The following is a 27,343-nucleotide window of genomic DNA, read 5'->3' on the forward strand; positions in this document are numbered from 1 at the left end:
ATGACAGCGCGTCTGGAGGCTGCGGCGCCCGGGTGGGGGCATAGCTAGGCATGTTCCTCACCACGGACCTCCTTCTCTCTCTTCTCCGTGACCTCGTCCTTCTCTCGTGCCTGTCGGGGCTGGGGTGGGGTGCCGGCCGGGGGCTCCGGCGCCTGGGTGTGCGGCCAGGTGAGGTGCCGCGTGCGGCCTGTCCTGCGCCGAGGGCCTCTGGGGTCCCAGGAGAAACGGCCGCTCCCTCCCGGGCTGGCGTCTCCCTCCTTTCACAGGCTGCGTCTGAGCGCGGCTGAGGGTCGGCAGCTTTGCCTCCCAGCTCTGCCTCGTGGCCCCCGGGGTGGTTGGGGGGGGTCCTCCCCGGGCGGCAGTGCTGCTGTGTCCGGCACACACGCCCTGCCTCCTCTTCCAGGTGGCCACCAAGCGGGCACAGGCGTGGTGCTACAGCAAAAACAACATTCCCTACTTCGAGACCAGTGCCAAGGAGGCCATCAACGTGGAGCAGGCGTTCCAGACGATCGCCCGGAACGCGCTGAAGCAGGTGGGTGCCCCGCGGCGGCGTGGCTCCCTCCGCCGCGGGGCCGCGGGGCCGGCCGCGGCCTGGCCGCCTTCTCCTCAGTCTGCTTTCCTGTGTCCAGAGACCCCCCCCCCCGTGTCTACCAGGGAAGGTAACGGCACGCTCTGCTAGAGCATCCAGCAGCTCCACTCGTGTGTGTGTACAACCTCCACCACGTGGGGCAGGGTGACAGCCGAGGCCCCCCTTGTGTGACCGGGCGCCCGTCCCCGCTCTGAGCTGTCAGGCGGCCCGGCTTCCAGGCAGCCCTGGTCAGAGGGCTCCTCCTCCTCGAATCTCACATCCAGCCCGGCTGCTGGTCACTGCATCTAGGTGGGAGTGGTGTTTGTTGTTTGAAATCACATCTGAGCTCTAACAGGCTGCCTGCTTTCAGGGTGTTCACGAAGATTAAACGAGACACCCTGACTTTGGAATTCTCCTAAATGATCCCTGGAAAGGTTAACCCACAGCTCTAGGAGAGTATTTCTTGGATAAAGTTTTCCTACATTTTCTTATGCTGTTTATTCAGCTGTCCCGAGAGTAACAGTAGCTTCTTGTTGGCGTGTGCCAGCTGAGAGCTTTTAATGCAGCCGCTCTGTTGGGGCTGGTGGCTCAAGGCACGTCCCAGGGTTGTCACTGGACCGTGGCGGGCAGAGGAGGGAGGGGGCGGTCGGAGGGCCACTTGGCGGCTGCAGAGGGCCGTCGGGGCCCCTGGCCTGCAGGCAGGGGGATGTTCAGACCGGTGGGTCCCAGGACTGAGCAGGGATCGTTTTCCACCGGTTCCCTGGTGGCCGGCGTCCATGTGGGGTTTTCTCTCTGAGTATTGCTGTCCCTAGAGCCTTGTTATACTGCTATTATTTGTACAGCTGGCTCTCGGGAGTAAGACTGTTAGATGGAAAGGTTTGTGCCGTTTTGCGGGAGGGCGCCACCCAGCGCTCCCCGGGGACAGGAGTCATCCTGCTGCCCTGGCAGCTCACAGCGGACCTGCCGGGCACTCCACGGACACGCTCGGCAGCAGGGCCCACGTGCAGCCCTCGCTCAGGGCCCACGTGCTCAGCAGCGCTTTGGGAATTGAAATCAACGTCACCTGTACTGCAGTGGTTTTTTTCTTTTTTTTTTTTCAACTCTTCTGGCCATCGAAGAGAATTTGTTAGCCGAGTATTTAGCCATTTAGTCAAAAATGTAGCCATTTTCCTTTGTTGTATCCAATACTCAGGTGTGCTGGGGTCTGTCCGCCTGCTCCCTGCCTGGCCCGTTTTGATTTCACGGCCTCTACACCTGACCTCTGCCGAGGCAGGCCTCTCCTCACTAGTGTTGTCTTTTCTCTTGACTGTTTTTGGTTCATTCTCCATTTAGACTAAGAATTTTATCCCAGGTGCAACTTTTTCCTTCCTCCCCTCCCCCAAAATAAGACCATATTGAGGTTCTGATTGGAGCTGCATTACAAGAGCTGTCACCAGTCTCCTGTGGGGGCCTTAACAGAATACCACAGGCGGGGCGGCTTAGGCAGCAGGCTTTTATTTTCTCTCAGTCCTGGGGCCAGAAGCCCCTCGTCAGCGTGCCAGCAAATCCCATTTCCGGTGAGGACGCCCTGTTAGGACAGAAAGCAGGTGAGAGTTAGTGAAGGGCTTAGGGCATCGGTAGGGATGGGAGTGACCGCTGGCGGTGCAGACTTTCTTTTGGGGGTGATGGAAATGTCCTGGCACCAGAGCGTAGTGACGGGTGCCACTTGGGATACTGAACCACACGGCACACACACTCTGTGCTGTATACTCTCAGCAGAGCTGTTTTTTCAAAGTAGGTAGTCCTACAGGCTTTTACTTTTATAGCAGTTGTGGATGCAATGAATCTTCCTAGAGAACTTCTGATGGATAGAAACTTTTGCTTTACCTCCAAATCCTTGAACAGGTCTTGACACACAGGTGCTCAGTGTTTAAGTGACAAATGATTTTTCTACACCAGGAAGTAGAAAGCTGCTCCTTGCTGAACTTACGCCAGTCTTTGTCCTGTGACCCCACAGACAGGGAGTCATCCTTGGCTGGGCTTCACATGTGCAGTGTTAAGAGACAAGCCCTCCTAAACCTCTGGAAGAAAAGGAATCCAGAAAGATGAGAGCAGGCAGGGAGCTGGGGGCTGAGGGGGGCTGGAGTTCAGCTCCAGCCACGGCGCCCCGTGGCAGCGCTGGCCCAGGCCACGGGAGAGGCTGCCTACTCAGCCGAAGCCTCCAGAGCAGGCGGTGGGCCCCAGGTTGCCGTCAGGGGGAGGACACATCAGCCATGTCCTGCCTGCTCCTGTGTCGCCTTGTCCTGTCTTCTCCTCGCTTCGCCTTGGCAGGTTGAGCGCCTTCTGCCACCCCCCACCCCCCCCCCACATCTGCCCGGGCTCAGCTCAGGAGTTGTCCCCCAGGCCCGGAGTGACCCGCCTGTCTTCTTTCTCCCTGCCCAGGAAACAGAGGTGGAGCTGTACAATGAATTCCCTGAGCCCATCAAACTGGACAAGAACGACCGGGCCAAGGCCTCGGCGGAAACCTGCAGCTGCTGAAGGGGCGGAGAGAGCAGAGCACAGAGTCCTTCACGAACCAAGAACACACGTAGGCCTTCCACCACGAGCCCCTCTCCTCTCCACAGAGTCATCTCTCACATCCAGCTGCCAAAAGAACCCCCCAACCACACTCTCCCCTGCGCGTGCGCGCACACACACACACCTGACACAGACAGACTCCACAGCCGAGGCCCGTGACGGCTCCAACGGGGCCCCCGCGTCAGCCCTCGCGTGGCCGCAGGACGGGCCGGCTGCAGAAACGTCCCGGTGTGGAGTTGGCATCGGAAGCTTCTTCTTGTCCACTGGAGAGAGAGAACTGTTTACAGTTAATCTGTGTCTAATTAGTTCTGATTTTTTTAACCGTCTTGTGGTCTTTTTACCCCCCCCCCCCCCCACTCCCCTCACCCCCGTGAAGGCTACCACTCGGGAAGGCCGTGCCCTGCGCTGCATTACAGGCTCACACCCAGTCTGGTCAGGCTGAGTTTTGTATGTATCTGTTAATGCTTGTTACTTTTAACTAATCAGATCTTTTTACAGTACCCATTTATTATGTAATGCTTCTTAGAAAAGAATCTTATAGTACATGTTAATATATGCAACCAATTAAAAATGTATAAATTAGTGTAAGAAATTCTTGGATTACGTGTTAAGTCCTGTGATGCAGGCGTAAAGATGGAGGCTTGAACCCTGTCTGGGTCACAGAGTGTTTAGCAGCTCAGACCCAAGAGGCCCAGCTGGAGGCAGTATTCTGTACAGTAGACACGAGAATTACGTACGCCTTTTATCAAAGACTTCAGAGCCAAAAAGCTTTTCATCTCTCTGGGGGGAAATTGTCTAGTTCCCTTCTGTATCTAAATTTTCCAAGAGGTTGATTTGCATAATACCATGGTGTGTGCAATGGAGAAACAGCTGTTTCAGAAATTAAAACTCTCACTTTTCTTTTGTTCCCCCCGCTCCACACTTTGAAACTCCCCTATTAGATCAGCATCCACGTCCACGAGGGAAAGGAAAACCCTACCACCCCGTCCTAGTGACTTTACCTTTGTTCTAGAAGGCGCTCCTTTTGGGGTTGTGGCATCCTTAGGTGAGCAAACCTTTTCTCCTCCTCCCCACCGACTCCCCAGCACTGCCCGCCCCGTGACTTCCCCGTGTCCTGGGGGTGGAGCCCGGCAGCTCTGCACCAGGACCTGCCCGCGCTGCAGCTTCTTCTCAGAGCACCTCCCTCTCTCCAGAGCCTGCATTCTAGGGTGTGGGCCAGGTTCTTCTGTAAAGAGACGAGCGTGATGCCAATAAAATGTAACAACAAAGACCGTCTGTCTGCGCCCTTTCTTCCCCTGGTAGCTGATTGCCGCCATTGCTTTTCCTGGGCCCGCAGGCCGCTGGGGCAGGAAGGCCTTCTCCTGTCCAGCCCTGCAGTACCTGTCCCTGGCTTTTCTCTTTTGAATTTTTAATGGCTGGGGGCACAGGCCAGGGACCCTGAATGGAGAGCATCGTTCCTTCAGAGGAGCAACCACAAGCTGGTGACCCAAGGACCGCGTCCAGCCTGCGGGGGTGTGACTCGGCCTTTCTGCTGTCTTGCTTTGTAACTGCTGTGGTGGCTAATGCTTGGCCATCATGTAGTTCTGGATTTCTGATTTGTCACAGGACGGGAAGGTGGGGCAGCAGGGGCCCATTCTGCAGCATAGGGAAGCCACAGCTGGGGCCGCGTAGGTGCCGCCCAGGACCAGCTGTACGAGGTAGTCACGTTTCTGTCCGTGGGATGCCATCGGTTTTACAGACTCAGCCTCCGGATTCTGCGTGGCTCCACCCCTCAGTGGGTTCCTTCCTCGCGCCGGCTCCGGGCTCACCCAGGAAGCTCAGCCACTGCTCCGCCGCGGTCGTGGCACACAGCTTGCCTCTTCTCTGCTGCTGTTTCCCAGGCTGGGCTTGGTGGGTGTGCCGTTGGACTTGAGCGGCGTCCGTCCCAGCGGGGGGCCCGGCTGCTGTTCTCAGACAGGGTCCTTCTGGTCCTGGCCTGAACGTAGGCAGAGATGGACTGTGACCTCTGACCCTGACCATATCCTGAAACTGATGATCCCCCGTACACCGACCTGCCTTATTTTGAAGTGATCTTGAACCTAACCTTGTGGCCCTGATCCCAACCACAGCTGGCTGTTTTTTTGGGTCTTTTTTTTTTTAAGTTTTTTTTTTGATGTGGACCATTGTAAAAGTCTTCATTGAATTTGATACAGTACTGCTTCTGTTTTATGTTTTAGTTTGTTTTTTGGCCATGAGGCATGTGGGATCTTAGCTCCCCCACCAGGGATGGAACCCACACCCCCTTCATTACAAGGCGAAGTCTTAAGTGCTGGACCACCAGGGAAGTCCCTAGCTAGCCAGTTGTAAATTTGACTTTGAACCGACCTTGACTGATCTCAGCTTCATCTTGTCACCGACAATTGTCCTAAACACGGTCCCCCTTGAAATGACCTAACAGTGAACCCCACCTACTCTGGCCACCTTACTCTCCAGCCTGGAACGAATCCACTTGCTGTCCCATCACCCCAGTGTCCGGCTGGCCTTGATGTCACCTTACATGCCTAAACTCTGCACATAACAGCTCTGCTTCGGGAGACTTGGCTTAACCATAGTAAGAAGTAAGGCTGAGACTGAACTCTGCACTAATAAAGTATCTTTTCCTATATTCCTACTAAGGGTCACCATCAGCACGTGCTGACCTTTTGGGAGAAACAAGTTTGCTCCAACAAGCAGTGACATTTGCTTTTGAGGAGAATGGGATTTGGAGTGTTTGCACTGGTGCACGTTCTTTTCAGTAATATTGCTTGGGTTCGTTTGAATTTGCTCTGCCTCCCAGAGAATGTGAACTGAGACATTCACCCCAGTCTGTTCTGACAAACGAGGAAGGTGCTCGAGCAGAGTGGGAATGATGTGCTGCACCGATAGCAGACACCTCAGGGGCGCCGCAGCTGGGTGCAAACCCACTGTGTGCATGTGGACGTGCACCGCTGTGCTCGCATGCAGTTCACCCCAACACGCCAGAGGGAGTCTGGGACTGGCCTCGCTGCACTCACGGGAATTCTCACCCAGTCCCTATTCAGGTTGATCCTGATCCCTCCGACCTCGGTAAGAACGTGCCTTTCCGTGAAGGTGTGTTGCATTGCTTAGGTTCATGTTCACACAGACCACCAGTGAATGAGGTTTTACCTGTGAGAAGAAGGCCTGAGGCTGAGCTTGTCTGCACCTGATGACTTGATGGCTGCGCTCTGCAGCAGCACTAGGGAGGTGAGTGCGGCCTGGAGCTGAACGCAGGTCCCTTGCGGTGCACGCTAACGAGCAGCGGCTGGGCTGAGCTTGCTCGCGGGTTCCCCTCCTCACCACTCGCTAGGCTTATCCTAATCGCCTCGGACTCTCAGCACGAGCTTGCGGTTGCGGTGGACGCCTGTTGCTGAGTCTGTGCATCTTGTTTCATTCATCCTGCCCCAGACCCTGATTCTCAGCCAGACACACTCTAAGGTTGAACCTCTCACCTGCATCATGACCTTCAAGATCTTCCTGGACCTCGCACTTCTTTGCCTTGAAATGACCTTGAAACATTCCAACCACGTCTTGTCCTGATTTTAGGTTGACTTCTTACTTTACCTCACACCGAACCTTTATGTTGAAGCTGACCTTAAGCCTGACCCTGATTTAATGTCTCACCCTGTGAACGTGTGTTCCTCATGAATTGCCCTAATTGTGACCTGGACCTAAACTTAACCCTGAGTCACACTTATGTTACAAACTTGGAATGACCCTCCTGATGCTGCACGTTTACCAACCTCAGTGCTGAACTTGTCCTTGAACTTGATCATCTTGAAGTTTGCCTTCAAGTTGATGCTCACTCCTGACCCAGGTCATGCTGCCAGCCTCTCACACTGAGTTACTAATTGTAATCTTGAACTTCTCAGCTCCACTCTTGTGCCTCATACACAGATGTTCCTGACCATAATCCCCTTGTGACCTTGGTTTAGCTTTCAAATTAACCTGTAACCTGACCTTGATCCAATGTTCTGTCTCTTTTCAATCTGATCTTGAACTGGACCTTGAACCTGACAGTTACCCTGACCTTAATCCTCATTGGATTTCAGATAACCAAGAACTTGATCTCACATTTGAAAGTGGCCCTGTATAGCTCAACAACAACAAAAACCAACCAACCCAATCGAAAAATGGGCAGCAGATGTTAACAGACACTTCTGAAAAGACATACGGATGGCCAAGAGGCACATGAAAAGCTGCTCCACATCACTAATTATTAGAGAAATGCAAATCAAAACTACAATGAGGTATCACCTCACACCGGTCAGAATGGCCTTCATCAGAAAGTCTACAGGAATTCCCTGGTGGTCCAGTGGTTAGGACTGCACGCTTCTATTGCAAGGGGCACAGGTTCGATCCCTGGTCGGGGAACTAAGATCTTGCACGTGCGGGGCCAAAAAATAAACAAAATTTAAAAAATAAAGAGAGCTATTCTTTAAAGGAAAAAAAAAAAGTCTACAAATAACAAATGCTACAGAGCGTGTGGGAAAAAGGGAAGCTCCTACACGGTTGGTGGGAATGTAAGCTGGTGCAGCCACTATAGAGAACAGTATGAAGATTCCTCACAAAACTGAAAATACAATTACCATGTGATCCTGCACTCCCACTCCTGGGTGTATATCCAGAAGAAACTAATTCAAAAAGACACATGCACCCCTATGTTCATAGCAGCACTATTTACAACAGCCAAGACATGGAAGCAACTTAAATGTCCATCGACAGATGACTGGATAAAGAAGATGTGGTACATGTAAACACTGAAATATTTCTCAACCACAAAAAAGAACACCACCAAAAAAGAAAACTGCAGGCCAATATCTCTGAATACAGATGCAAAAACTCTCAACAAATTATTAGCAAACCAAATCCAACAACACATAAAAAAGATCATACACCACGATCCCAACTTTGATCCCAAGTTCACAAGGATGGTTCAGCATTTGCAAAATCAATGTGATACACCACATTAACAAAAGTAACAAACCACATGATCATCTCAATAGATGCAGAAAAAGCATTTGACAAAATTCAACATCCATTCATGAAAAAACTCTTACCAAACTGAGAACAGAGGGAACATATCTCAACATAATAAAAGCCATTTATGACAAACCTACAGTCAATATAATACTTAACGGTGAAGAGCTAAAAGCCTTCCAGCTAAAACCTGGGAGAAGACAAAGATGCCCTCTCACCACTTCAGTCCCACACAGCACTGGAAGGCCTTGCCACAGCAACCAGACAAGGATAAGTAATAAAAGGTATCCACACTGGAAAGGAAGAGGTAAAATTGTCACTATATGCAAGTGACATGATACTGTATACAGAATCCACACAAAAACTACCAGATCTAATAAATGAAATTCAGCAAACTAGCAGGATACAAGACAACATTCAGAAGCCGGTTGCAGGGACTTCGCTGGTGCTCCAGTGGTTAAGACTCTGCCACTCCACTGCAGGGGGTGCAGGTTCCATCCCTGGTCGGGGAGCTAGAATCCCACATGCCTCACGGACAAAACAAAACAACATGAAACAGAAGCAATACTGTGACAAACTCAATAAAGACTTTTAAAAAACAGTACACATGAAAAAAAATGCCTTAAAATAGCACCAAAATAAAACAAACAAACCTAGTAATAAACCTGACCCAGGAGGTGAAAGACTTAGATGCTGAGAACTATAAAACATTAATAAAGGAAATTAAAGAGGATTCAAAGAAATGGAAAGATATTCCATGCTTTCGGATTGGAAGAATTAATATTGTTAAAATGGCAATTCTACCCAAAGCAATCTACAGATTTAATTCGATGCCTATCAAGATTTCCAAGACACTTCTCACAGAAATAAAACAATCCAGAAATTTATATGGAACCGTAAAGGACCCAAAATTGCCAAAGCAATCCTGAGGCAAAAGACAAAGCTCTCCCAGACTTCAGACAACACTACAAAGCAACAGCAATCAAAACACTTCCCTGGTGGCGCAGCGGTTGGGAATCCGTCTGCCAATGCAGGGGACACAGGTTCAATCCCTGCTCTAGGAAGATCCCACATGCCATGGAGCAACTAAGCCCATGCACCACAACCATTGAGCCTGTGCTCTAGAGCCTGTAAGCCACAACTACTGAGCCCATATGCCCCAACTGCTGGGGACCACATGCCTGGAGCCCGCGCTCCACAACAAGAGAAGCCACAGCAATGAGGAGCCTGCACACCACGACGAGGAGTGGCCGCCCACTCACCACAACTAGAAAAAGCCTGTGTGCAGCAACAAAGACCCAACACAGCCAATAAATAATTAAAAAACAACAACAACAAAAAACAAACACAGTGGTACTGGTACAAACACAGACGTACAGATCAATGGAACAGAACAGAGAGGCCGGGGACTTCCCTGGTGGCACAGTGGATAAGACTCTGCGCTCCCAATGCAGGGGGCCGGGGTTTGATCCCTGGTCGGGGAACTAGATCCCACATGCATGTTGCAACGAAGAGTTCGCATGCCGCAACTAAGGAGCTTGCCTGCAGCAACTAAGAGCCGGCACAACCAACTAAATAAATAAGAATAGAGAATCCAGAAATAAACCTACACACCTACAGTCAATTAATCTTCAATAAAGGAGGAAAGAATATACAATGGGAGAAAGACACTCTTCAGCAGTGCTGGGGACGCTGGACAGCTGCATGTAAATCAATGCAGTCAGAACACATCTTCACACCATGTACAAAAATAAACTCAAAATGAGTTAAAGCCTTTAAGGTAAGATATGACAGCACAGAACTCCTAGAAGAACTTAGGCAAAACATTCCCTGATGTAAATTGTACCAGTGTTTTCTTATGTCAGTCTTCCGAGGCAACAGACATCAAAACAAAAATAAATGGGAGCCAATCAAACCTACAAGCTTTCTGCACAGCAAAGTAAACCATTTAAAAAACACAAAACACAGGGACTTCCCTGGTGGTTCAGTGGTTAAGACTCCACACTTTCACTGCAGGGGACACAGGTTTGAACCCTGGTCAGGGAACTAAGATCCCACATGCTGCGCAAAAAACAAACAAAAGACAACCTACAAAACAGGAGAAAATATCAATATTTGCAAATGATGTGACAGACAAAGGCTTAATCTCCAAAATATACAAACAGTTCATATAACTCAACAAAACACAAACAACCCAATTGAAAAATGGGCACACGACCCTAACAGACATTTCTCCAAACAAGACATACAGATAGCCAGTAGGCACATGAAAAGATGCTCAGCATTACTAATTGTTAGAAAAATGCAAATCAAAACTACAATGAGGTACCACTTCACACCAGTCAGAATGGCCATCATTAAAAAGTCAACAGGGGATTCTCTGGTGGTGCAGTGGTTAAGAATCCGCCTGCCAATGCAGGGGACATGGGTTTGATCCCTGGTCTAGGAAGATCCCACATGCCGCAGAGTAACTAAGCCTATGCGTCACAACTACTGAGCCTCCGCACCACAACTATTGAGCCTACGTGCCACAACTACTGAAGCCAGTGCACCTAGAGCCCATGCTCCGCAACAAGAGAAGCCACCACAATGAGAAGCCCTCACACCACAACGAAGAGTAACCCCCACTTCCCACAACTAGAGAAAGCTTGTGTACAGCAACAAAGACCCAACGCGGCCAAAATAAGTAATAAATAAAATTTAAAAAAAAATTATAAAAAGTCTACAAATAACAAATATTGGAGAGGATGTGGAGAAAAGGGAACCATCCTGCACTCTGTTCATGGGAAACTGGTGCAGCCACTACGGGAAACAGTATGGAGGCTCCTCAAAAAACTAGAACTAGAACTTGAATTACCATATGATCCAGCAATCCCACTCCTGGGCATATACCCAGACAAAACTATAATTCAGAAAGATTAACATGTACCCCAGTGTTCCTAGCAGCACTATTCACAATAGCCAAGAAAGACATGGAAACAACCTAAATGTCCATCTACAGATGAATGGATAAAGATACAATGAAATGTTACTCAGCCATAAAAAAGAACAAAATAATGCCATTTACAGTAACAGGGATGCAACTAGAGATGATCATACTAAGTGAAGTAAGTCAGAAACAGAAAGAAAAATACTGTATGATGTCACTTAGGTGTGGAATCTAAAATATAGCACAGGGGCTTCCCTGGTGGTGCAGTGGTTAAGAATCTGCCTGCCAATGCAGGGGACACGGGTTAGATCCCTGGGCTGGGAAGATTCCACATGCCACCGAGCAACTGAGCCTGTGCACCACAACTACTGAGCCCATGTGCCGCAACTACTAAAGCTCGCTCACCCAGAGCCCATGCTCAACAAAAGAGAAGCCACCACAATAAGAAGCCCACACACCACAACTAAGAGTAGCCCCCACTCACCACAACTAGAGAAAGCCTGTGGGCAGCAATGAAGACCCAACACAGCCAATAAATACATAAATAAATAATTTTATATAAAGAATACAAAAAAACTATACTTCAATTAAAAATAAATTAAATAATTCAGGGGCCCAATACTATTTTTTTTAAATACTATTTTTTTAATCTGTAGCCTACTCATATGGAAACACTTGTAAGCATTAAGTGTTCTACTTACAAGAAATTATTATTGTCATTAATCATTATCTTTGGAATAAGGAAAAATGAATCAAAGGTTAGTAAAGATTTCTTATGGATGGAAGGAAGGAAGGCGAGAGGGAGGGAGGGAGGGAGGGGCCCTGAACCAGGCCCTGATTCTGAGCCTTGTCCTGTTACCACCCTTGCCATATTTTGTCCTCATCTTTAACTTCTCCTTGAAACTGACCTTGACTGATATTGAACCAAACACTGACACGGATGCTTTTCATGACCTTGAACCTGAATCACCCTGCTCATGTCATGCCCTAAGTTTACGCTTCTCCTTGAACCTGTCATCCTGTCCCTGGTGATAGTCCTGACTTTGAGCTGCCCTGGACTTAAAATGACTTCGACCCTGGCCCTAAGCCTTAGTCTTGTTCAGACCTTTGACCTGATGCCAACCAGCATTCTGATCTTACCCTAAGTTTCATGGGGTTTTTTTTTGTTTTTTGGCCTCACCACATGGCTTCCGGGATCTCAGTTCCCCCACCAGGAATTGAACCCAGGCCTGGCAGTGAGGGCACTGCCTCCTAACCACTGGATGGCCAGGGAAGCCCCAGAATCACCTTAACTTTGAAGGGAATTTGAGTTTTTCCTTTAACCTAAGTCTGATTCTGGCCCTGAACATCATTATGACCATGTCTTGCCTTTGTTTTGAACCTGACCTTGACCCCTGCCCTTAACACTGACAACCATCCTGACCTTTCTCAGTTTGACCTCAAAATAACCTGAGAGGAGAATCAAGTGGCGGAGTAGGAGGACGTGCGCTCACTCCCTCCTGCAAGAGCACCGGAATCACAACGAACTGCTGAACAATCATGGACAGAAAGACACTGGACCTCTTCAAAAAAGACACCCCACATCCAGAGACAAAGGAGAAGCTGCAATGAGACAGTAGGAGGGGTGCTATTGTGTTAAAATCACATCCCATAAATGCTGGGTGGGTGACTCACAAGCTGGAGAACAGTTACACCACAGAAGTCCACCCACTAAAGTGAGGGTTCTGAGCCCCACGTCAGGCTTCCCAACCTGGGAGTCCAGCAGCGGAAGGAGGAATCCCCAGAGAATCAGACTTTGAAAGCCAGTGGGATTTGATTGCAGGACCTCCACAGGACTGGGGGAAACAGAGACTCCACCCTTGGAGGGCACACAAAAAAGTGTGCTCACCAGGACCCAGGGGGAAGGAGCAGTGACCCCATAGGAGACTGAACCAGACCTACCTGCTGGTGTTGGAGGGTTGCCTGCAGAGGTGGGGGGCAGCTGTGGCTCACCAAGGAGACAGGGGCACTGGCAGCAGAGGTTCTGAAAAGTGCTTATTGGCATGAGCCCTCCCAGAGTCTGCCTTTAGCCCCACCAAAGAGCCTGTAAGCACCAGTGCTGGGTCGCCCCAGGCCAAACAACCACCAGGGTGGGAACACAGCCCCACCCATTGGCAGACAAGCAGATTAAAGTGTCACTGAGCCCCGCCCACCAAATTGGATTAAAGTTTACTGAGCTCCACCCACCCAGCCCTACCCACCATCAGTCCCTCCCATCAGGAAGCACCCACAAGCCTCCTAGATAGCTTCCTCCACAAGAAGGCAGACAGCAGAATCAAGCAGTATCAGCAGTATTTCGTCTTGTGGAACTGAAAACCACAGCCACAGAAAGAGAAGATGAAAAATCAGAGGACTTTGTACCAGATGAACGGACAGGATAAAACCCCAGAAAAGCAACTAAATGAAGAGGAGATAGGCACTCTTCCGGAAAAGGAATTCAGAATAATGATGGTGAAGATGATCCAGGACTTTGAAAAAAGACTGGATGCAAAGATCAAAAAGTTGCAAGAAAAGTTTACCAAAGACCTAGAAGAATTAAAGAGCAAACAAACAGAGATATGCAACACAATAACTGAAAAATATACGAGAAGGAACCAATAGCAGATTAACTGAGGCGGAAGGGAGAATAAGTGACCTGGGAGACAAAATGGTGATAATCACTGATGCAGAAAAGAATAAAGAAAGAAGAATGAAAAGAACGGAAGACAGCCTAAGAGACCTCTGGGACAACATTAAATGCACCAACATTCGCATTATAGGGGTCCCAGAAGGAGAAGAGAGAGAGAAAGGACCTGAAAAAATATTGGAAGAGATTATAGTTGAAAACTTCCCTAACATGGGAAAGGAAAGAGCTACCCAAGTCCAGGAAGCACAGAGTGTCTCAGGCAGGATAAATCCAAGGAGAAACATCGTAGTCAAAATGACAAAAATTAAAGGCAGAGAAAAGTTATTAAAAGCAACAGGGGAAAAACCACAAATAACATACAAGGGAACTCCCATCAGGTCAACAGCTGATTTCTCAGCAGAAACTCTGCAAGCCAGAAGGGAGTGGCACGATATATTTAAAGTGATGAAAGGGAAGAACCTACAACCAAGAATACTCTACCCCAAAAAAAAAAAAAAAAAAAAAAAAAAGAATACTCTACCCAGCAAGGATCTCATTCAGATTCGACGAAGAAATCAAAAGCTTTATACACAAGCAACAGCTAAGAGAATTCAGCACCACCAAACCAGCCCTACAACAAATGCTAAAGGAACTTCTCCAAGCGGGAAATATAAGAGAAAAAAAGGACCTACAAAAACATAAACACAACAATTAAGAAAATGGTAATAGGTACATACATATCAATAATTACCTTAAATGTAAATGGACTAAATGCCCCAACCAAAAGACACAGACTGGCTGAATGGATACAAAAACAAGACCCATATATATGCTGTCTACAAGAGACCCACTTCAGACCTAGGCACACATACAGACTGAAAGTGAGGGGATGGAAAAAGATATTCCATGCAAATGGAAATCAAAAGAAAGCTGAAGCATCAATACTCATATCAGATAAAATAGACTTTAAAATAAAGAATGTTACAAGAGACAAGAAAGGACACTACATAAAGATTGAGGGATCAATCCATGAAGAAGAGGTAACAATTATAAATATATATGCACCCAATATAGGAGCACCTCAATACATAAGGCAAATGCTAACAACTATGAAAGAGGAAATCGACAGTAACACAATCATAGTGGGGGATTTTAACACCCCACTGACACCAATGGACAGATCATCCACACAGAAAATGAATAAGGAAACACAAACTTTAAATGACACAATAAATCAGCTTGATTAAATAGATATCTATAGGACATTACATCCAAAAACAGCAGATTACACATTCTCCTCAAGTGCACATGGAACATTCTCCAGGAGAGATCACATTTTGGGTCATAAATCAAGCCTTGGTAAATTTAAGAAAATTGAAATCGTATCAAGCATCTTTTCTGACCACAACGCTATGAGATTAGAAATCAACTACAGGAAAAAAAGTGTAAAAAACACAAACACATGGAGGCTAAACAATACGCTACTAAATAACCAAGAGATCACTGAATAAATCAAAGAGGAAATCAAAAAATACCTAGAGACAAATGACAATGAAAACACAATGATCCAAAACCTATGGGATGCAGCAAAGGCAGTTCTAAGAGGGAAGTTTATAGAGATACAATCCTACCTCAAGAAACAAGAGAAATCCCAAATAAACAATCTAACCTTACACCTAAAGAAACTAGAGAAAGAAGAGCAAACCAAACCCAAAGTTAGTAGACAGAGAGAAATCATAAAGATCAGGGCAGAAATAAATGAAATAGAAACAAAGAAAACAACAGCAAAAATCAATAAAACTAAAAGCTGGTTCTTTGAGAAGATAAATAAAATTGATACACCTCTAGCAAGACTCATCAAAAAAAAGAGGGAGAGGACTCAAATCAATAAAATTAGAAATGAAACAGGAAAAGTTACAATGGACACCACAGAAATATAAAGCACCCTAAGAGACTACTACAAGCAACTATATGCCAATAAAATGGACAACCTGGATGAAATGGACAGATTCTTAGAAAGGTATAACCTTCCAAGACTGAATCAGGAAGAAATAGAAAATATGAACAGACCAATCACAAGTAATGAAATTGAAACTGTGATTAAAAATCTCCCAACAAACAAAAGTCCAGGACCAGATGGATTCACAGGTGAATTTTATCAAACATTTAGAGAAGAGCTAACACCCATCCTTCTCAAATTCTTCCAAAACATTGCAGAGGAAGGAACACTCCCAAACTCATTTTATGAGGCCACCATCACCCTGACACCAAAACCAGACAAAGATACTACAAAAAAAAGAAAACTACAGACCAATATCACTGATGAATTTAGATGCAAAAATCCTCAACAAAGTACTAGCTAACAGAATCCAACAACACATTAAAAGGATCACACACCATGATCAAGTGGGGTTTATCCCTGGAATGCAAGGATTCTTCAATATATGCAAATCAATCAATGTGATACACCATGTTATTAACAAATTGAAGGATAAAAACCACATGATCATCTCAATAGATGCAGAAAAAGCTTTTGACAAAATTCAACACCCATTTATGATAAAAACTCTCCAGAAGGTGGGCATAGAGGGAACCTACCTCAACACAATAAAGGCCATATACGACATACCCACAGCAAACATCATTCTCAATGGTGAAAAACTGCAAGCATTCCCTCTAAGATCAGGAACAAGACAAGGATGTCCACTCTCGCCACTACTATTCAACATTGTTTTGGAAGTCCTTGCCACAGCAATTAGAGAAGAAAAAGAAATCAAAGGAATCCAAATTGGAAAAGAAGAAGTAAAACTGTCACTGTTTGCAGATGACATGATACTATACATAAAAAATCCTAAAGATGCCACCAGAAAACTACTTGAGCTAATCAATGAATTTGGTAAAGTTGCAGGATACAAAATTAACACACAGAAATCTCTTGCATTTCTATGCACTAACAATGAAAGATCAGAAAGAGAAATTAAGGAAACAATCCCATTCACCATTGCAACAAAAAGAATAAAATACCTAGGAATAAACCTAACCAAGGAGGTAAAAGACCTGTACTCAGAAAACTATAAGACACTGATGAAAGAAATCAAAGATGACACAAACAGATGGAGGGACATACCATGTTCTTGGATTGGAAGAATCAACGTTGTGAAAATGACTATACTACCCAAAGCAATTTACAGATTCAATGCAATCCCGATCAAATTACCAATGGCATTTTTCACAGAACTAGAACAAGAAATCTTATGATTTGTATGGAAACGCAAAAGACCCCGAATAGCCAAAGCAATCTTGAGAAGGAAAGATGGAGTTGGTGGAGTCAGGCTTCCTGACTTCAGGCTATACTACAAGGCTACAGCAATCAAGACAGTATGGTACTGGCACAAAAACAGAAATATAGATCAATGGAACAGGATAGAAAGCCCAGACATAAACTATGGTCAACTAATCTATGACAAAAGAGCCAAGCATATACAATGGAGAAAATGCAGCCTCTTCAATAAGTGGTGCTGGGAAAACTGGACAGTTACATGGAAAAGAATGAAATTAGAACACTTCCTAACACCATACACAAAAATAAACTCCAAATGGGTGAAAGACCTAAATATAAGGCCAGACGCTATAAAACTCCTAGAGGAAAACATAGGAAGAACACTCTTCGACGTAAATCACAGCAAGATCTTTTTTGATCCACCCCCTAGAGTAATGGAAATAAAAACAAAAACAAATAAGTGGGACCTAATGAAACTTCAAAGCTTCTGCGCAGCAAAGGAAACTATAAGCAAGACGAAAAAACAACCCTCAGAATGGGAGAAAATATTTGCAAACGAATCAACAGACAAAGGATTAATCTCCAAAATATATAAACAGTTTATCAATATCAAAAAAACAAACAACCCAATCCAAAAATGGGCAGAAGACCTAAATAGGCCTTTCTCCAAAGAGGACATACGGATGGCCAAGAGGCACATGAAAAGCTGCTCTACATCACTAATTATTAGAGAAATGCAAATCAAAACTGCAATGAGGTATCACCTCACACCGGTTAGAATGGGCATCATCAGAAAATCGACAAACAGTAAATGCTGGAGAGGGTGTGGAGAAGGGAACGCTCTTGCACTGCTGGTGGGAATGTAAATTGATACAGCCACTATGGAGAACAGTATGCAGGTTCCTTGAAAAAACAAAAATAGAACTACCATATGACCCAGCAATCCCACTGCTGGGCATATACCCAGAGAACACCATCATTCAAAAAGACACATGCACTCCAATGTTCATTGCAGCACTATTTACAATAGCCAGGACATGGAAGCAACCTAAATGTCCATCAACAGGTGAATGGATACAGAAGATGTGGTACATACATACAATGGAATATTACTCAGCTGTAAAAAGCAATGAAACTGGGACATTTGTAGAGACGTGGATGGACCTAGAGACTGTCATACAGAGTAAAGTGAGTCAGAAAGAGAAAAACGAATACTGTATATTAACACATATATGTGGACTATAGAAAAATGGTACAAATCAACCGGTGTGCAAGGCAGAAATAGAGACACAGATGTAGAGAACAAACATATGGACACCAAAGGGGGAAAGCGGGGGCAAGGTTGGGGCGGGATGAATTGGGAGACTGGGATACCCAATTGTACGCTCTAAACATATGCAGTTTATTGTAAAACAAAACAAAACAAACCTAACTGATCCTGCCGTTGTACTGACAATGATCCATTCTGACCTTGAACTTTACCTTAACCTTGATTTTAACCACCCTTTGGACAGACCTCACCCACAGTTTGAATTGCCCCAACCTCAAAGTGATCTTGTCCTTAAAAGTGACCTTAACCCTGACTCTGACCCTTTTCCTCACTCCCGCCCTCGTCGTCACCGATGATCATAGACCTGCCACACCTTGAACTCGACCTCGTGAAGCGACTGACCGCAATGTGTCTGCCTTCCTAGGGGCCTTTCCTGGGTCCCCAACTACTGTCACCTTCCAGATCTACATGCCACCTTCCATGCTGTTCTTGGTCATGTGGCTCTTTTCTTGGACGTGTCCTATGTTAGTTTGCTAGGCCGGCCGTTACAAATACCACGGTTTGAGTGGCTTAACCCACAGAATTTCTCATGGTTTTGGAGGATAGAAACCTGAGATCAAGGTGTCGGCAGAATCTGTTGCTTTTGAGGCCTCTCTCCCTGCTTGTAGATGGGCAGCTTCTCCCTGGGTCCTCACATGCTTGTCCCTCTGGGCCTGTCTTGTCCTCATCTCTTATGAGGACACCAGTCATATTGGGTTAGGGCACCTAGTGACCTCATTTTAACCTAACTGCCCTCTAAGATCCTGTCTCCAAAAACAGTCACACTGTAAGGTACGGGAACTAGGAATTCAACATGTGGATTCAGAGGGGACACATTCAGCCCCTGACAAGTCCTGCCTGCATGCCAGCTCCCATGTCTGTCACTAACTTTGCTTTATGTCTTAAAGCTGGCGTAATGCCAGGTTCCGTTTCCTGACTTGTTTTGATCCTTAAAAACCTTGTAAGGTACGAACTACTCTCTGTAAAGAGGAGAAAACAAGCTAAGCTCTTGCCGAGAGTGGGCTGGGAGAAGCGTCCTTTCTCTCGAGGCTGCCTGTGTAGTAGAATCGACTGAGGGCCCGGACACCACCGAATTTTGCTGGACTTTAGGGTGCTGGGCTGGGGGCCCAGGTGTCCTCGTAAAACCTCTCCAGGTGATTCTAATGTGTAGCCAGCGTCAAACTGGTGCAGAAACATTTCCCTAAATATTTATGGGCTTCAATTATGTGTACAGCTCACTGCTGGTTCCTAAGAGACAGAAGATTTTGCCTAAAAAAAAAATTAAGGATCTCGAATATGCACTCGCTTTCCTGACCACCACCACTACCCTGCAGTCGTGCATGTATGTCTTTGGTCCACTTCCCTACGCACATCTCACCAGTTTTTTGTTTTGTTTTGTTTTTGGCTGTACCACGCAGCATACAGAATCTTAGTTCGCCGACCAGGGATTGAACCCGCGCCCCCTGCAGTGGAAGTGCAGAGTCTGAACCACTGGACGGCCAGGGAAGTCCCTCCATCAGTATCTTTAAGTTGGCAGATAACCAGGCCGCCCAGCTTTCCAGCTGCTCCTAGTGACCTCTAATTGAGGACCCGCCGCAGCGCACGCATGCCTGCCTCCCCCATGTGCCAGCTGCACGCGACGGCCACGCAGCCTGTGATCCGACTCCGGTGCTGAGGTGGAGCGAGGGGCGGGCGGGCTGCTCTGCCAGGTGGGCTCCGTCTGCGAGAGAAGCGAGCGTCAGCCCGGCCCTCCGCGCTCCTCCCTGTCGCGGGTCCTGCCTCAGTTGGCGCTGCAGGGCTGGAGGTGGCCCGCCGCTCGGCACTCCAGGCAAAGCAGCCAGTGACCCACTTAGGGTTTAGTCTAGCTCATGGGCAAACTGCGAGTCCCTGCTTTAGACCCGGGGGGAGGAGGGGTAAGGGCTGCAATAAAGCCCTGGCGACAGGGGAGGAAAGGCCAACTGACTGCAGTGGGGGCTGCATGTGTATCATGGCTGTCAGATCAGAAAAGGACCTGGCGCTCTCCAGGCATCCCTCCACGCCGGAAAGGCCTGTGTGGGGTTCTCTTGTCCAGCGGCTGCGGAAGGACAGGGAAACTGTCTGCCACCCCCCATTCCTGGCCCTGGGATAGGATCCTCCAACTCTGAGATCAACTGAGGTTACCCTGGGGATCACCAGAATCCTATAAGGTCACTGATTCTGTGGCTATTTTCACTGGAAAAAGGGAAACTGCGAAAGCATTTTAAAAGCATTATGCGCTACACCCAAGTGGAGCTCATTCCTAAAATGAAGGATGGTTCCACATTTGAAAGCCTATCAGTACATTTATAGGATGGAGACAAAAAAAACATGATCATCTCAACTGATGCAGGAAAAGCATTTGAAAAAAATTCAACTAAAAAGTTTCTGCAAAGGAAACCGTGAACACAATGAAAAAGCCACCTACGGAATGGGAGGAGCTATCTGCGAATCATATGTCCGATAAGAGGTTAATATCCAAAAATATATTTAAAAACTCACACAACTCAAGAACACAACAAACAATCCAATTTAAAAATGGACAAAGGATCTGAATAGGCATTTCTCCAAAGACACACAAATGGCCCACAGGTACCTGAAAAGATGCTCCACGTCACTAGCCATCAGGAAAGCCAGTCAAAACCACGAGGTACCAGCGCACACCTGTGGAAATGGCTGTTCCTCAAAGACGAGAAATAAGACGTGTTGGTGACGATGTGGACAAGCGAGCCCTCGTGCGCTGCCGGTGGGAATGGAGGAGAGGATGCAGGTTCCTCAAAGGAAACAGCTTCACGGGGCACCTGGTGCTGAACCGCTGGCAGACGACCGCCTTCCGGGTGGGGGCCGCGCAGGCGGCGCAGCAGCTCCCTCGCCGCGATCCACTCAGTCAGCCCTCAACGCAAGGCTCTGCAGAAAAGGAAAACAAGAACTTAGAAACGTGCAAAGAGAACTACCCACCCGTCCGGCCATTCCCCTGCTCGGTGTGTGCCCGAAGGAAGTGAGAACACCGCTCCGAAGCGCGCCCGCACCGCACGTTGCCCGCAGCGCTGTTCGCCACGGCCGGACGGGGCCGCGTCCCGGACGCCCGGCGGCAGGGGAGCGGACAGAGGGGAGGCGCTGGCCGCGCGCGGGGACCCCGACGGGCACGGCCGCGCGGGGGAACGGCCGGCGTGACGCCGCGCGCGCTCGCCTCCGCCGCGGAACCCGGGAGGAAGCGGAGGAGCCGAGCTCACAGACGGCGCCGCCGGGATGTGGCCGGGGGCCGGGGGCTGCGGGCGGGCGGCACGCCTGGGGCGGTCAAGAGGGACCGGCTCCCCGCTGTCAGGGTGCTCCTGGGGTGTCACGCCCGGGACGGCGACCGGAGTTAATCGCAGGCGCCTGGACACGTGGGAGGCCTGGGAGCAAGCCTCGCGCGGGCGCTGGCGGGCGAGGGGCTAGGGGGGAGAAGGACGCGAGCAGCAGGGCGGGGTCCGCGCGTGGGGGGGGCGGGGCAGGGGACGGGAGAGGGCGCGCGTGGGGGGCGGGGCAGGTGATGGGAGAGGGGCGCGCGTGGGGGGCGGGGCAGGTGATGGGGGCGCGCATGGGGGGGCGGGCAAGGAGACGGGAGGGGGCGCGGAAGGTGATGGGAGGGGGCGCGCGTGGGGGGCGGGGAAGGTGATGGGAGGGGGCGCGCGTGGGGGGCGGGGCAGGGGACGGGAGGGGGCGCGCGTGGGGGGGCGGGGCAGGGGATGGGAGAGGGGCGCGAGGCTGCCGGCCTCCGCAGGTTCAGACGCTCACCCCGTGGTCACCCCGTGGAGAACCGCGCCTGCCCGTGCGGGGGGGGCGGTCCGTGGCCCTCACCAGTTTTAACCGGCTCGGCTCAAACAAGGGGCAGCTGGCTGCGAGCGTCTGGAAGACAGCTCGGGCAAACGCGTTGCTTAGGCTCCGAGCTGCAGCTGCGCGGAGGCCACGCGAGTCTTTCTGTAGCAACAATTAAAAGCGCTTGGATGTCACGGCAGCTTACGGGTGAAATGGATTCACCTACGGATTCCCTGCGGTGTCGCCAAGAGTGTGGCTCTTAAAAGCTGTCATCAGAAGGAAAAAAAAAGTTGTGTAGCTGTGTATGGTGACAGATTTGACTGCACTTAGCTGTGATCATTTCACAGTGTATACAGCGAACCGTGTGGCACACCTGAAACTCATATAATGAGAAGCCTGCACACTGCAAAGAAGAGTAGCCTGCGCTTGCCACAGCTAACAAAAGCCCACACACAGCAACAAAGACCCAACATAGCTAATAAATAAAAAAATTTATTTAAAAAATAAAACAGTCAAAAGGGACTTCCCGGTGGTCCAGTGGGTGCCACTCCGTGCTCAATGCACGGGGCCTGGGTTTCACTCCTGGTTGGGGAACTAGAACCCACATGCATGCCATGCATGGGGACTAAGAGTCCCCACACCAGAACTAAAGATACTGCGTGTTGCAACTAAGACCTGGTGCAGTCAAAATGAATAAACAAATAAAATTTTTTTCTTAAAAAAGGTCAAAAGACTTGAATAGAAAGAAGATACACAGGTGGCTGATAACTTGAAAAGATGCTCAATGTCAGCAGTCGTTTGGGAAATGCAAATCAAAACCACTTTACACCTAGCAGTATGGCTATTATTCAAAACAAAACAAACAAAATAAGTGTTCCCAATGATGTGGAGAAATTGGAACCTTTGTGCACATGGAGGTGATGCAAAATGGTACAGCTGCGTGGAAAACAGTTTAGTCATTCCACAAAAATTAGAAGACAGAATTACCACATGACCCAGCCGTTCCACTCCTAGGTATTTACCCAAAAGAACAGCAAGCTGGGACTCAGAGAGATACTGGTACAGCGTGTTCACAGAACTATCATTCCCAACAGCTACAAGGTGGAGACCATCCAGCGTCCAGCAACAGGTGAGGGGTGAACAAGACATGGTGTACACGTACCATGGAATACTATTCAGCCACAGAAAGGGAATAAAGTCTGAAGCACCCTGCAACGTGGATGAACCCTGAAGCCATTACACTAAGTAAAACAAACCTGACCTAGGATATATATTGTATGACTTCACTTAGATGCAGGAGCTAGAATAGGAAAAATCCTATCAACCAAAAATAGATGTTGTGGGCATGGGGAAAAGCCCTGTAGCTGGTACAGAGTTTACGTAAGGGATGACGGAAAAATTCTGGAAATAAACAGTGGCGAGTAGATGTTATGACCCTGAACTGTACACTGAAAAATGGTTAAAATGCTAAATGTTGTTACATGCATGTTATTTTTGTTTTTTAAAAAAAGGAAAAAAAGGAAACTGCTGAGCTGTATAAAAAGGTCAATTAGTATCTAAAGCCCATAAACCTGAAGGGAGGGCTCAGCCTCACCGAAGCCCAGGAGCCCTGGCTCGCAAACGTCCCCCCGCCCCTTCCTTCTCCCCGCGAGGGCTGCCCTTCCAGCATCCGCGCCTGTGGCGGGAAAAGCCACACCGCACACAGGACGGCTCCTTCTAGCTCTGACCTCTGCAGCTACTCCCCGGTGAGGACAGAGAACACAAGCTTCTTCCAAGGCGTGGGAGGGAGCGGCGGGTGGCCGTGGAGCTCTGAAAGAGCCCAGGGGCAAGGCCTGCCAGCCTCACTCACTACCTGAAGGAGGAGGAGGCAGAGGGGGCCAAGAACGTCCCGCAGGCACCCTCCGTTCCCCTGAGAAACGCCCCAGGGCAGGGGGCTGCGGAAGCTTCCCTTTCCTCCCAGACTCAACCGTCAGCCCTTGGGGTGGCTCTCACCCACCCGGCATCCTGGAAACTGGACGCCCCAAGGCAGGTGTGCGCCACTCGGTCTTCTGGTGTCGCCCTAGACTCCCTGGGGGCCCAGAGCATTTTAAAATCCTCCTGTCCGTCGCGTATACCCCAATAAACTGGAAGAAAAAACTCCTCATGCCCGGGCCCTGCCTTGGGTGCTTTGGATTTAACTGCCCTTGGAGAAGGCACTGGTGTTTTTTATTTTTAAAGCTCACCGGGGGACCTGAGCGTGCAGCCAGGCTGAGAACCGCGCTTCTGGATGGTGACCGCTCAGCAGAGGCCTCGGCTGCAGGCGCCTTACAGAACCAGGGAGGGGGGTCCTCGTGGTCGCCGTGTTCCCGCCTCCGTGGCCCTGCGAGATGACGGACAAGGACTCGAAGCCACAGTGGCTGATTTCTATGTCTGCTTTATGTGTTTTTGGAAAGGGAAAAAGAGAAACCCCTCTCCTTTCTCAGGCAAAGCCTGAAGCCTGCGGAACAGCCCCTCGCTGTGCCCCCCCCAGAGGTGGGGGCGGCAAGGGCTCCCTGGAACAGCAGGGCCCCCGAGCTGACCGCTGGTTTATACACAAATGCAGGTGGCTAGTTAGCACATACACCACCCGGAAAGGGGCCAGGAGCTAGGTGTGGATTTTCAGGGCTGAGTCTGGGAATTCCGGTGCTGGTGTGAGCCGGGGTTGGAGGTTGCCGGGAGCTGCCTTGGATGCCAGGTGGCTGTGCTGCTCTTTCTGCCCTGACCTCTAGGTTCAGGGGGTTGGAGGAGCCTTTGAGAAAATCCGCTCCCAGGTCTGGGGCCAAAGGAAAGGGGGAAGCGTGCCCCCACGGCCAGCCTGGCACACCGTGGTGAGAGGCCCAGAGACCCGCCTCCCTCCACACCTCCTTCTAGACTGGGTTCTGGGAACAGTTTGGTAAAGAATCTTTGTGCAGGGACTTGCCTAGCGGTCTAGCGGTTAAGACTTCGCCTCCCAATGCAAGGGGTGCAGGTTTGATCCCTGGTAGGGGAGCCAAGATCTAGATCCCACGTCTCGCAGCCAAAAACACCAAAACATAATACAGAAGCAATACTGTAACAAATTCAATAAAGACTTTCAAATTGGTGCATATTCGAAAAACCAAAATCTTAAAGAAAAAGAATCTTGGGGCAGCCCTGGCTTCTCAGGGAGAAGCAGGTGAAGGAGCTGGGCCTGGCAGGGTCCCACCCTGAGGAGCCCCCAGCCAGCCAGTAACACAGAAGGCCCTCTGGGGCTCAGGCCCACGCAGAGGGCAGCCAGGGGGTCTGCACACAGCAGGTTTCAGTGGAGTTTCCACGAGATCCTGGGCAGACGGGGCTGGACCTGCGCTGACGTTCAGGGCAGCAACCCAGGCCAACCCTGAGCTGCAGCAGTGCCTTGTTTTACTTCCTGCAGTTTTTTCTTTAATCTGAATTCTGAATACTCTAAAGAACAAATCAAGAGATTACATACTAAAAAACACCGTTTTCCCACTTCTCTTCAGAGTGTTGTGCAGCCCTGGGCCTGCCCTCTGCCTGGCACAGCAGCGGGGCCTACTCTCGCCGCCCCCTCATGCACTCACCGTGCCACCCAGGACACCGCTCCCTCGCAAACCACCTCACTCATTGATGTTTTCTACCTGACAGGTAGGCCTGTCAGTCTGCGGACCCTGCGACAGATACAAGTAATGCTTTTGTCTTCTGTTTTGGTTTGCATTTTTGTTTTTGTTCCCTGGGACAAAATCTGAATAGAAAAGCATCCCAGACAGAGGAACAGGTGGCATGGACAAGAAAGGCGCAGAGGTGTGGAGTGTGGTCGTCCCACATAAGGACACACCATTACCATCAGGCAAGTCTGGGAAGCTCTGGTCCCCAGTGTCCAGTGTCACCACAGCGGCTGGTGGTGTGGATTCCGGACATGCTAAGGGCAGCAGGTGCCGACTGTACAGGCCTTGAAGGCAGCATCAGGAATGGCCAGTGAGGACCGGTTAAAATGTAGGTCATTCTGGAAGCCAGCTCTGCTGGCTGGTGTGATGGCAGGTCAAGTGTGCACCAGCTGTCACTTGGCCAGATCCCGGGAGAAGTCTGCTCTCAGGTAGGCCAGTCCTCCATTGGAGCTGTGGACATCGAAAGATCTGTGCAGGGGACTTGTGGGGAGACCAGCAGCCCAGACGTGGCCTAGGCTGTTCTCTGAGCCTCCCAGGCAGAGATCAAAGATCACCGTCAGCTCTGCAGAGCTTCTGCCATAGCTTGGCTGAGATGTGGGAAGAAGCGGTCCCCGGCGGCTGCCCTTGGAGAGGAGGGCCTCACAGCGTCCTCCACACAACCTCATCTCAGAGCCTCCTCCAGTGCAGCCTGGTGCGGGACAAGTGACTGGGGGGGATCTGTGCCCAGGGAACAACGTCCTGCGTCTGGCCTTGACGCCTTCCAGGGAAGCCTCAGTAAGGCCTCAGGAGGACGTGCAGCAGGAAAGCCCCAGTGCAGGTCCTGGACCAGAGACAATACCCAAGAGTCCAATCTCTCAGTCACTTCCTTCCCCAAACCTGTCGCATCGTCGAACGTACGACCCCCCTTGTTAAATGAAAGACCCCCACGCCACTCCCTGGGCCTGTGGAGAAGGGCGTCTGGGGGCCCGTATGTTAACACGCGTCTCCGGGTTTTAGGATCCGCGCGTCTGGAAATGTTGCCCGGCCCGGAGCAGCGCGCGTCCCCGGAGGCTCGCAGCTGGGGACGGTTGGGAGGCGCCCGCGCGGTCTCCATGGAGACGGGGCGAGGCGCGCGCCCAACGCCCGCCTGCGTGCGGAGCGCAGTGACCCGCCCTGTGGTCCAGCCGCACCGCACCGGCGGGGCAGGAGGCAGGCGGGCGCGGCAGGGCTGGGGGCGTGGGTGGGACCGCGCGGCGCCCCTCCGTAGCCAGGAGGGCACTCGGGCGGCAGAAAACACAGGGGCTGGGCTCCTGCTCCCACTCCCCCTGAAGCAGAGACGAGCATCCTTTCCCAGCATCTCGGGGATCTTTTTACGTTCTGTCCCCAAAGGCCTCCACAGCGATTGACCCCCGGCTGTAGTCGTTACTTACCCTAGGGGTGCAGACTTTGTCCTTCCCAAGAACTGTCCCCACTCCCCACATGGAAAGCTGCCCGAAGGCCCCATCCTCGCTCCCGTTTGAAACGCTTGTTCCTCCAGTTGAGCCAACTGCTCACTCATGGAAGGCGAAGGCCTAGGATGCGGGAGAGGGC

At 49.7% G+C, this 27,343-nt stretch overlaps 1 protein-coding gene and 1 long non-coding RNA gene across 3 annotated transcripts in view; one reads left to right on the forward strand and one right to left on the reverse strand.

Annotated features, from left to right (window-relative positions):
- Positions 1 to 4,391, forward strand: part of RAB7A (RAB7A, member RAS oncogene family) — a 61,700-nt gene extending 57,309 nt beyond the window's left edge. For both annotated transcript variants that reach the window (XM_057705564.1, XM_057705566.1), the window contains exons 5-6: positions 404 to 532; positions 2,990 to 4,391. In XM_057705564.1, the coding sequence (XP_057561547.1) occupies positions 404 to 532; positions 2,990 to 3,085 (225 nt within the window). In that variant the 3' untranslated portion in view covers positions 3,086 to 4,391. The remainder of the gene's footprint in view (positions 1 to 403; positions 533 to 2,989) is intronic.
- LOC130834784 (uncharacterized) lies at positions 3,467 to 26,727 on the reverse strand. The gene is made up of 4 exons (XR_009048763.1): positions 24,338 to 26,727; positions 22,158 to 22,381; positions 20,914 to 21,224; positions 3,467 to 4,349 (listed from the first exon to the last, which is right to left on the reverse strand). It is a non-coding gene; the product is annotated as an uncharacterized LOC130834784 (long non-coding RNA).
- Between the last annotated feature and the right edge of the window lie 616 nt (positions 26,728 to 27,343).

The sequence above is a fragment of the Hippopotamus amphibius genome, chromosome 13 (genome assembly GCF_030028045.1).
Source record: "Hippopotamus amphibius kiboko isolate mHipAmp2 chromosome 13, mHipAmp2.hap2, whole genome shotgun sequence".
Taxonomy (NCBI): Eukaryota; Metazoa; Chordata; class Mammalia; order Artiodactyla; family Hippopotamidae; genus Hippopotamus; species Hippopotamus amphibius.